The 11,693-nt window shown below is 49.0% G+C and overlaps 1 protein-coding gene across 1 annotated transcript; it reads left to right on the top strand.

Moving 5' to 3' along the window:
- Positions 1-252: 252 nt before the first annotated feature.
- Itpripl1 (ITPRIP like 1) lies at positions 253-3,204 on the top strand. Its single transcript, XM_032904151.1, has 2 exons — positions 253-473; positions 1,516-3,204. Exon 2 carries the CDS (start codon positions 1,530-1,532, stop codon positions 3,171-3,173), a length of 1,644 nt encoding a protein of 547 aa, XP_032760042.1. The 5' UTR covers positions 253-473; positions 1,516-1,529; the 3' UTR covers positions 3,174-3,204.
- Positions 3,205-11,693: the final 8,489 nt, after the last annotated feature.

Genomic DNA, 11,693 nt, shown 5'->3' with positions numbered 1-11,693 from the left:
CAGTAAGCATACACTGTCCTGGTAGGAGGAACTTGGTGGGGGTGGCGAAGCAGAGCAGCTGTGAGCTGGTGACCACAGATGCTCTACTGTCCCCTCAAACCCAAGGGAGGACGACTAGAAACAAAAGGTGTGAACCCTTAGGGAGGGCCCCAGCTCTGGAAGAGTCTCTGCCAGGGGCCCGCCTCTTGGCTTTAAGCAAGGGGTGGGGCTTGCCGGGGCGGAACCCCTGAGGCGGGAACCGCTGTGGATCGCTGGAGTCCGGCAGTGAGCAGCACCGCGTGGTAATCGCAGCAGTCCGCTGCTCACAGACTTTGGACCATCGGAGACATGGTCTGTACCCAGAAAGAGCGCGTCGAGACGCCTCCTGTAGTTTGTGCGAAGTATGAACTGGAAGCATCGTGTATGCCCGGAAGAAGGCAAGGGCGGCCCGGTCGCGCTGTCTCTTTAAGAACGCTCTCCTGCTAACTGAGACCGTGAGTAAAGTGGTCCCTAGTCCCAGGAGAAACCCTTAAGTTTGGGTATTTAATTGGGTCAGGAGAGATGGGTGAGAAAACGTGGAGTTTGGGGGAAGTTACTAGGTAGAGGGGGCCTTCACTTTGAAGCAGTGCCTGTGGCCCCAGGTATTTTGAACAGGGCTCATAGAGAGGGCGGTTGGGCTCAATACCAAAGCGAGGAGAGCCCCTCACCTGAACTCGATGGCCATGGTGCACTGCCCTTCATGACTCAAGAAGCCCCATAGCTGATGAATTACTGGGGCGAAGGCCGGAAGCTTCAGGTCTCAGTGGTTAGGCTGTGGGGCCAGGGAATCTCTGCTACTGTCTGTCAGTTGGGTCTTGGCCTCAGAATTCTGCAGGCACTTCCCTGGATTGAGAAGTGCAGGTAGACTGACGGCCATGTGCTAGCCTGCCTCAGAACCTCATCATTGGAGTACCAAGGAGCTGGCAGTGCAGTTGCCTGTCCGGTGCCTGCAGGGCAGAGTGGTGAGGTTAAGTGGTCTAATGACACAAGGTAGGGTTGTGAAGTCACAGAGGAAGTGGGATGCTGCAGCTAAGGGCTGAGGCTGTCTACCCAAGGATGGAGGAGACGTTGCCCAAACAAGATTCTGTGTTTTCTGCCTGTGGAAGGGAGCCTCTGGGACTGGCAGGGCATATCTGGGGCCCGAGGTGGACTGATGAGTCGGGTGAGGCCGCCCCACTGTAAGGGTCCCCCTCCCCATCTTATACTGGAATAAAAACAGTCTCATGTCCACCCTCTGGCAACCTAGACACCACCCACAGTATGTGGAAGGAAGGCGGTTGGCTCAGGGTTCATTCTATGGTGGTCCCCTCTTCCTGTCCCCAAGCCTCGTCCAAGGCAGACCTCTCTGGCTAACTCCGATCCTAGCTCTATGCACTTTCTGTTCCTCTTAAGTAGATGGCATTCAGGATTTGAGGTACCAGGGCTCTGGGGACTATGCGCTGGAGAACAGATGTGCCCCCAAAATCACCACTGATCCCCACCCTCCTACTCCTCCAGATGCAGAGGCCTCCATGGCTGTGATAAGCCTCCTATTCTTGGCAGTGATGTATGTTGTTCACCACCCCCTGATGGTCAGTGACCGGATGGACCTGGACACGCTAGCCAGGAGTCGGCAGCTGGAGAAACGAATGAGCGAGGAGATGCGGCAGTTAGAGATAGAGTTTGAAGAGAGAAGTCGAGCCGCTGAGGAGAAACAGAAAGCTGAGAACTTCTGGAGAGGGGACACATCCAGTGACCAGCTAGTGCTGGGGAAGAAAGACATGAGATGGCCGTTCCAGGCCAGTGGCCAAGATGGGGGCCCTCTGGGCTGGATGCTGGGAAACCTGTGGAATGCAGGCCTCTTTTGCCTTTTTCTCATCTTTGAGCTTCTTCGACAGAACATGCAGCATGAGCCAGCCTTTGAGTCCAGCAGCGAGGAGGAAGAGGAAGAAATCCGTGTTGTGCCCATCTCCTCTTACAGCTGGCTCTCTGGCTTTCCCTCCCAGGAAGCCCTGGAGTCCTTTTACAAACATTATATCCAAAACTCCATTCGTGATCTGCCCTGCACCTGTGAGTTTGTGGAGAGCTTTGTGGATGACCTCATTGAGGCCTGTCGGGTGCTCAGCCGCCGGGAGGCTCACCCACAGTTAGAGGACTGCCTGGGCATTGGAGCTGCTTTTGAGAAGTGGGGGACCCTCCACGAGACACAGAAATTTGATGTCCTCGTGCCCCTTGTCCCCCCGCAGGGCACTATGTTTATCTTGGAGATGAGAGATCCGGCTCTGGGCCGCCGGTGTGGGTGTGTGAAGGTGGACTCTGAATGTGTGTGCAAAAATGAGAAGCTCTTGGGGGACGTGCTGTGTCTGGTGCACCACAGGGACCATTCGGCCATGTTGAGCAAGTGTACTAGCTCCATCAAGGCGGCTCTCTGCACCAGCTCGCACCTGGACGTGTATAAGACTGTGCAGTGGTTCCGAAACATGGTGAGCAATGCCTGGGCACTAGTGGCCCACAAATATGACTTTAAGCTCACTCTCCCACCGTCCACCACCACCTGCAAGCTCAGGTTGGATTACCGCTCAGGGCGCTCTCTGTCAATCAGTTTGGTTCTAGGGGTGCAACGGGAAGATACCTTGGTCTACCTGGTGAGTCAGGCCCCTGAGCGAGAACAGTTCACCAGTGTGGATTGGCCTGAGTCCTTTGCAGCTTGTGAACACTTGTTTCTGAAGCTGGTGGGGCGCTTTGCCCCTGATAACACCTGCCACCTCAAGTGCCTGCAGATCATTTTGAGTCTTCAGGACCACCAGACCTTACCCCCGGGAGCATCCCGCCCCATTCTCACCTCCTACCACTTCAAAACAGCCCTCATGCACTTGTTGTTACGACTGCCTCTGACAGACTGGCAGCACAGCATGCTTTCCCAGCGGCTCCAGGACCTTCTCTGGTTCTTAGGCCGAGGCCTCCAGCAAAGGTCTCTCCACCATTTCCTCATTGGTAACACCCACCTTCCCCTGACCATACCAATTCCTAAGGCATTTCGGAATGCTGAGCCTGTCAATCTTTTCCAGCACCTGGTACTAAACCCAGTGGCACACTCGCAGGCCGTGGAAGAATTCCACAACCTTTTGGCCCAGGTGAAAACTCTGCCTTGCTCCCCACTGGCTGGAGGACTTTAATGGAAAGACCATTAAAAAGTATATAGATATATAGATATATATAGATATTTCTGATTCCTCAGGTTCCAAATGTGACCGACCTTCACCTTGCCAGTGGGACTATGGTAGAGTAAATCACTGTTAGAAGCATGTGAAGAAGGCTGCAGTCAATGGAGTCTGATCTGGAAGGGCCAGGGGTGGCTGAGGGTTTATCTCCTGACGTAATTTTAGTCATGACCTAAAGAAAGTAAAAGTATGTGGAAACAAATGTTATGGGAGGGGCTTGCTGCTTTGGCATTGAGATCCTGTTAAGCTGCGTTTCGGTATCAACACTGGAAGCCAGAGCTCCAGAGATCCCTCTGTTCTAGCTCAGTTCTTTTTGAGACTGGCTCTATGTTCCCTGTGAAACAGCTTGTTGCACTGTTCGCCTAATTCCCACCCAAACTGGTGCATTCCACCTTTCTCCCTTGAAGGGACAGCCACAATTTATGCTTCAAGATGTAAGTTTTCATGACTAGTTTGAAAGTATAACCAAGATGTTTCTTTTCTTTCTTTCCTTTTTTTTTTTTTTTTTTTTGAGATAGGATTTTTCTGTGTAGCTCTGTCTGTCCTAGAACTCACTCCATAGACCAGGCTAGCTTCAAACTTATGGAGAGCCATTTGCCTCTGCCTCCCAAGTGCCGGGAGTATGTAGGCCTGACAAAGACGTATTTGTATTTCTTGTGTATGAGTGTTTTGTCTGCCTTCAAGTCTGTGCATCATCTATGTGTAATACCTGCAGAGGACAGAAGAGGGCAATGTTCCCCTGGATCTGGAGGTAAAGATGATTGTGAGCTGCTGTGTGGGTGCTAGGAATTTAACTCTGGTCCTCTGGAAGAGCAGCCAGTGCTCTTAACCCCGAGCCAACTTTCCAGCCCTGTTCTTTTCTTTTTCTTAATTGGCATACAAATTTATAGCCGTTTTTGTGTGTTTGAGTACCCAAATATTTGTTAGTTTTGATTCATTGTAAGTTAGTGGTGACCCATCCCATATTGAGAACGTGTTTCCCATATTTAATGAAATAAGCAACATCTGATGGCCTTCCTTGTTCCTGGAAGCAGTATTAGAAAGTGCTTCCTGGTGATGATTTTCTGGGAGCTTTAGGATGGACAATTTGTTTCCTAGAAAGTGGCCTATTTATTAACTGGAAAGGCCGAGCTGCCCTGTGTGCGTCCTTCTGGTGATGACTTTCCATTCTCTCTTCAAAGATGACAAAGAGGTTACTTGAACTTCGTGGTTTTGAAATGAGGAGTCATCACAATCCGGGCCCATTGCCAGGGCTGGGCAGGAAGGCCTGTGAAACAAATCAGCTCTAAGAACCCTGATTGTAGTCAGTGATTGTCATGTTTCCCTCTTGTTCCAAAACCTTCTGCATCTTGAGGAGTATTAAAAAGTAGTTATGGGTGTGGTTGTTTTGAAATATCAAGGCTGTTCTGTACCCAACACTGCCAGGAAGTCTGCTGGGAAGGAGACCCTGGCCCTTCGTTTACTTCCCTCTGCAGGGTGAGGAAGGAGGTGTCAAACGCTAGCCTTTGGGGTTTCTGTCAAGGAATCCACACCATAGCAAAAATAAAAGAATTCTAGAAACTGATGTCACTATTTGAAATTCTTGCTACCTAGAGGTACTAATATACTTCCACATTCCCTGCTTTTCAGGTAAGAGGATGAGGTGATTGCTCTATGCTGGTGGGATTTCTGTTTTTAAGGTGTCTGTAGACTTTTTAGAAAACCGTCTGCTTCTATATTAACTCCAATAAAAAAAAAAAAAAAAAGGAGGCTGTTGTCTGTGTGAACTGGAGTCTGTTCACTAACCACACTGGTGCATACCTTTCCCAAGAGGTTCTTGTGGCTCTGACGGCTCTAGCTGGTGTATCCTGATGTTTCTCAATGCACCTTGAACCAGTCTGCCCTGCGGTTTCCAGTGGCATGGCCACTGGCCAGGAAAAAAAAAAAGTCATAAGTTAAGGAACGTCTAAGTTATTAATTTCCACGGTGCCTAAACCCAGATTTCAACTAAATTAAAAGCTCTTAGTAACAGCAAACGCTGCGCTGTAGGAATCTGCTAGGGCAGGACGGAGGTGCCGTGATTGCAGGGTTGTTTCTCCTCTGACAGACAAGAAAGGAAACTCGAAATTATGAGGTGGGGGGAAGGCTACAAAGGGAATAGTCAGCAAAGTTTGGGTGGGGCAGAGGGTGTGTGTGTGGGTGGGGGGTGAGTAATGGAGAGAACAGAACTGTAGTGCACTGGGGATATTCTTAACAAGTAAGTTAAGCTCTCCAGATAAGCTAAACTTGATTCTGATACGGAACCTGGCAAGCCCTCAGGAGGCAGCAGCAGTTCCAGCAATGGGAGTAGAGTTCTCTGAGCAGTGCAGGCACTGCTCTTCTCCGTAGGAGCTGACTGTCCGTCTGTGATAGCCCGTCCCATCACACAGGCTCTGTATTGTGCACATGAGAGACTGAGGTGCAGCCTTCCTGTGGTCGCATACCTTGTAAGTGGCTGCACCTGGAATAAGGTTCCCGCCTAGCAACCTTTCGCTGTGGGCTTTGGAATGAAACAAGATTAACCGGTCCAATAGCTCTGAAAAGCAAGTGTGTTGTATTGATTTAGATCAGGGTGGTATGTTATTGTTTGAAAGTTCTAAAATTGCTAGTCCACAGCCCAGGATTTAGGAGATGGCCGATTTCTACTGCATACAGAAATAAAGAGAAAAGAATATAAAGCAATTTCCTTTTTTCGTTTTCTCTTTTTCTTTTCAGTTTTTCGATACAGGGTTTCTCTGTGCAGTTCTGGCTGTCCTGGAACTCACACTGTACACCAGGTTGGGCTTGAACCCAAAGATCCACCTGCCTCTGCCTCAGGAATGCTGGGATTATCTATATCTATATATCTATATTTAAAGGGATTTATTTATTTTTATTTTATGTGCATTGGCATTTTGATTCCTCACACGGGTGAGGAGCGCTTGAACTAAAGGCATGCACCACCACAGGGCCAGGAAATTGAAAAGTCACTTTAACAGCAATTCCTTTTGGTGTCAGTAACTTGATTTAAATCAGAGGCTGTTATGGCAAAAGCTGGGAAATCTATAGTCAACGGTTGCTTGTTTGGCCAATTGGTAACTGTTGTTCCTCACCCAAACTAAGGTTGTTCTCTTGGATTTTAGGGAAGTAGAATCTGGTGTACTGTCGTCTGGCAGCCTATAAGTGGGGGAGGGGCCGGGTACTTCACTTCTGTACCAACAGAGGAACTGAGTTTCACATGCCTCTGATGCTAGTGATAAATCACTTAATCTTTTGGCATCCTTCGAAGCCATAACTCCAAAACAAAGGAGGCATTCAGAGTAGGAAGTGAAAGGCCTGCCTGGGCACGATCGGCCTATAGACACTGGGCATGGAGCTGGCCCAGAGCCAAGCAGTCAGCTTAGGAGGCTCATTATTGTCCCAGCATAGCCTCCAGCTTCAGCCCGTGGGTCACTTAGCATCTTTCCTTGGTCAGAGGTTCCAACCCAGTTCTTCAGGGCCTCTTATTCAGAGCCACCCACAACTCCTCCAATGCTGGTTGCTCTGAGTTTGAGCATCAAAATCTCCAATAAGAAGCCTTCAGTCATTCCAGGAATGCTTTCCTGGGGAACTGGTAGGAGCCAAAGCCTGACTGGAGCTAACTGGAGGAAGATAAAGATGGAGAGATTTCTAAGTGTAAGCGGGCGTGCATACAGAAAACTGTGCTAGGAGCAGGCAGGACGAAGACAAGTCTGAAGAGAGGCGCGATGGGTGGAGGAAGGAGGTGACAAGCTCAAAACAAGGCTGAAGAGCCCCCCCGCTCCCCTCTGTGTGTGTGTGTGTGTGGGTGTGTGTGTGTGTGAGAGAGAGAGAGAGGGAGGGAGGAGGAGGGAGGGAGGAGAGAGAGAGAGAGACAGAGAGAGAGAGAGAGAGAGAGAGACAGAGAGAGAGAGAGAGAGAGAGAGAGAGAGAGAGAGAGAGAGAGAGAGAGAGAGAATGAGAAAGTCACTGTAGGTCCCTTTGGAAGTTCCCAGAACAATGGAATCTTTGAAGGGGTTTTAGACTTCTGGATGTGGTAAGCAGACAAGTGGGAGTGAGGTCAGATTTACACTTGGCAAATGCCACTCTGGGCTCACTGGGAAGGGGATCATAGTCTAGCAGGTAATGTGGATGAAAAAGGTGAGGGACCAGCAGAGATTTTTTTTCCCAGAGGCAAAAAGCTCAGTAAGGGATAAGTCCAGTCCTTGGTGGCTGACAGGAGCATTCAGGAAGGTGAGGAACACCAATCTTTTCTCCCATAATCCACTGCTGTGGGGTGTCCGCCAGAGAGGGCTGCTTGGAGGTGGGTCTTTGTTAGCTGGCTGATGCCCTATACTGTGCGTTCAGGATCCAGTGTAGCCCTGAGCCTTTCTCATGGTGAACTTTTAAGAACAAAACCATGTTCTGGGTTGACACACTTCAATTAACGAGAACTGTTAGCCAGAAGTGGAACTACAGAGGCTAAAAAGCAAGGTTAGAACATTTAGCGACTTTGATAGATTCTGTCTTTGTTTCCCTTTGGCAGGTGCTCCTCCTACCTCCACGATGAGTTTAACAGTCCAAATTGTCATGGAGTCAGTGCTGCTAAGGTCTGGGGCCTGGTATACCAGGCTGCCTCATTCCAAAGTAGTTTTGCAAATCCATGCAAAAAACTAAATAGCTTTCAAGAGAAGCTTTTGGGAGTTAGAGAAGTAGCTTGTTGGTCCAGAGTACTTGTTGCTCTTGCAGGAGACCTGGGTTTCATTCCCAGCACCCACGTGGTGGCTCACAAACATCTGTCACTCCAATCCCAGGGGATCTGACAGCCTTTTCCGGTCTTCTTGGGTACCAGCCATGCATGTAGTAAATGCACACATACACAGGTAAAACACTCATTCACATCAAATGAAATTTTTTTTTTTAATTAGCTTTCAACAAAGGGCAGAGCTTTGGTTTCCCAAATGAGGGGCACCGATGACAGTAAGCAGGCAGGCAAATGGTGTAAAGGATGTTAAACAGCTACACCCCAGGCCTCCGTTTAAAAAAGGGTGGTAGGCAGCTGGCCTCCAAAAAGCCTTTTACAAGAATCTGGACAAAAGCTTCGTTTTCAAATGTATGTACATGCATGTGTGTAGATGTATGCTTTGGTGCAGATACACATGCTCACACAATGCTCTGATATGTGTGTGTATGGACGTGTACACATACATGCAGATAGAAAGCTCTCTGGAAGTGTATATACGTATATGAACTGTACTGGGTGCGCACACATGTCAACACAAGGCTCTGGGGTGTGTGTACACACATGCACACACAATGCTCTTGGTGATGTATACATACACAATACTCTGGGTGGAGTGTACACATGCATACACAATGCTTTACGTTCCTTCTTGCTTGCCTGGAACTTCAAAAAGGATACCGTTTTCTACCCACAAAGAACATGTCTTTTAAGACAATGAACCTCCATCCCTCAGAAACCTGCCTCCCCATTACAATCCAGATTCTAGGAAAGTACAGCCTTTGCCTGCCCAGATCTACACATCCTACTCCGCGCCCAGCGCTCGGCCGCCTGCGTTTCCGAACGTCATCAGCTAGGTCACGGCTGCACCAAGCTCACTTGCTTAGACTTCAATGAAGGACTTCCCGCCGGCACAGTTTAATTTAATCAGCCGCCTAGGCGGTCTGCGCAGGCGCACCAAAGGCCACTCCCCCAGGGGCGTCACGCGGCAGTTACCGCGCTTGGCGCTCACGATTTAAAACTTAACTACGGAGACCTGGAGAGCAAGATGAAAATTCCACGCTCAGGTGAGCTCGAGTGGGTCGAGGCGCGGCTGTCAGGATCAGGACCGAAGGGTGCTCGCGTGGGCAGGTCCAGAAGGGACGAATGTGTTCGGCGGGGTTCAGCCGGGGGCTGTGGAGGGGGAAGGGAAGACAAGCCGAGGGAAAGCGGGGCGCTGGGCCAATCAGGGTGCAGCTGCCAGCGGCGGCCGGGCTCTAATGCTCCCCGCGCCCCGGTTCCAACGGAGGAAAAGGTGGGGGGTGTGGTTCTGGACTGGACGTTGTGTGGGGAGCTGTGGAAGCATAGGGTCGACCGCTCTGTGTTGAGCACTCGTGCCTGTGTTTTGGAACTGATTCAAAAGTCTTGAGGGCTCCCTTTGGGACAGACCTTGGTCAGATGCAGAAATTCGCAACCGAAGGAGCCTGGGCACTTGAGTTGGAGACTGGAGGATCAGAAATTCAAGGTTATCCTCAGCTATAGTGACTTTGAGCTAGCTCGGAGCATCGTGTCCAAGGGACGAGCCAGGAAGGAATCTGAACTGGTCTAGGAATTACTACACTGTATGTTCTCAACCTTTGGGTGACAGTCCCCATGGGGAGGTGTTAAATGACCTTTCTACAGGGTTCACCTAAGATCATCAGAAAACAGATGTTTACATTAAGATTCATAACAGTAGCAAATTTACAATTATGAAGTAGCAATGAAAATAATTTTATGGTGGGGGGGTCACCACAATATGAGGAACTGTGTCAAAGGGTCACAACATTAGGAAGGTTGAGAACCACTGAGATAGATCATTATAACTAAACTTAGTGAGACTGACAACAGGCAGGACCTGGTAGGCCTAAGTTAGAGTTTTCTAATAATAGTTTAATTTTGAATTTGTTGCTTGTGACTTCCTGGAGAGGTGAGGTGCTCAGGTGAGAGGGTTTCTACTGGATGAGTTTGACAGAGGTCCATAGGCTGAGAGGTAGATTTGTTTTTCTCTATCTGGGGGATCATAAAGCCATGGGTCCAGGTGGGAACACCAGACAGACATTGTATTGAGTACATTCAGGACCAGCAATAGGTGGCCGGGTGGGAGGAGGGCACTGGGAAAAACCCAAGTTACAGGTATCACAGGAGCCCAGAGCAGCTCAAGAAGAAAAGAGACAAGTCCTGAAGTGCCCGCTTGAGGCTGAGAACTGAAGCAGAGCAGAGGGGCTGAGTGAGTGGGAGGAAAAAGTCAGGCACAGGAAGTGCTCTTGACTTCAGTAACAATCTATTGAGTTAGATGTATACCGCCCCCTGCAGAGAACAGTGGGGTGGTGGTGGATTTAAAGAGCTATCCCTCAGTGCTTCCAGTTTCTCAATTCCTTTCCTTATCCACATTTACAGTCACAAATGTCTTGATTTTTGCCCACAAAACATCACATCTGCTCTCTTGACCTTTTTGTTTTGTCTTGGTGTTGGATGAGAGCTGTGTAAACCCTTGTAAAGTTCTTGGACTGCCTTTGCCTTCCGCTGTCTGTGGACAAGCATTTGTTTGTTGGGTCTCTTTGCTTACTTTTGTGGTATAAGTCTTGTGCCATGGCGTGTGCATGCCAGGCAAGAATTCTATATGGCTCTATATTCCCAGTCTCCTTTTATTTTTTCTGTGTGCCTATAAAATGTTATTGTGCATATTGAAATCGCATTGTATCGCCTGTTGGGAAACAGCAAAGTCAGTTCACTCTCTGGGCATTCTCTCCTTCCCTCCTCCCATTTTTCTCCCTCTCTCCTTTTCTCCCCTTTTCCTTCCCTCCCTCCCTTTCCTTTTCTCTCAGCACGTGCCCACCCAAGGAGAAGAGCTAGGCAAGGATTCTTCCACCAGCCATAGCCAGAGTCAGGTGACGTTCCTCCATTTGGGGCGGTGTTGAAGCAGATACAGCATAGAGACAGATAGCTTGTTTGCTTGCCTAAAGTCTTCTTCTTTTTTTTTTTTTTTTTTTTTTTTTTTTTTTGGAGCTGGGGACCCAACCCAGGGCCTTGTGCTTGCTAGGCAAGCGCTCTACCACTGAGCTAAATCCCCAACCCTAAAGTCTTCTTAATATGCTGGTGACCACGTTTAAAACAACACTCTTTGTTTGTTAAATCGGGGTAGGGATTAGGATGAGTTAGGGTTCCTTTAACTCCTCCCAGGAATCTTGTGTCTTACTCTAAAACAGTAGGGCCAACCATGCCTCAGTCACACCTTGAACATGTCAGTCACACCTTAACATGTCATAACCTGGCATAACCTGTCATCCATGTGTTTGCATCCCCCGTGTGTCCAGCTCATTGTCTCTTATTCACATCCTGAGGTCAGCTTTTGTTTCTGCCGACATATTCTACGACTGCTTGTCACCTATGGCCACCTTGTGTCCCTTTCCTTCCTTATTTATATTACCTTCCTGGTCAGTCAGTATGCTCACGTGTCTCCCTGTGTCCTCTTCCTTTCTTACAGGTTCTTGGCAAGATCCACAACCCCGGTTAATTTAAACACCCCTGTTCTGCACACTTGACAGTGGCCAGAGAGAAATACTTAGGGCTGCTGGGTGGTTGGTTTGGGGCCTTCAAAGCTGCTGTCAACTATGCCACACCCCCACGTCATTCATTTCCTAATTCTAGGTGGCTGGCCATGTCCTCCTTTCCTTAGCTTTCCAGTGCCTTCTCCTGCACTGTCCCTTAGCTGCTGAGTT

Source organism: Rattus rattus, chromosome 5 (genome assembly GCF_011064425.1).
Source record: "Rattus rattus isolate New Zealand chromosome 5, Rrattus_CSIRO_v1, whole genome shotgun sequence".
In the NCBI taxonomy this organism is placed as follows: Eukaryota; Metazoa; Chordata; class Mammalia; order Rodentia; family Muridae; genus Rattus; species Rattus rattus.
The sequence above is the reverse complement of the archived record's forward strand: the minus strand, read 5'-3'. Positions and strand labels throughout refer to the sequence as shown.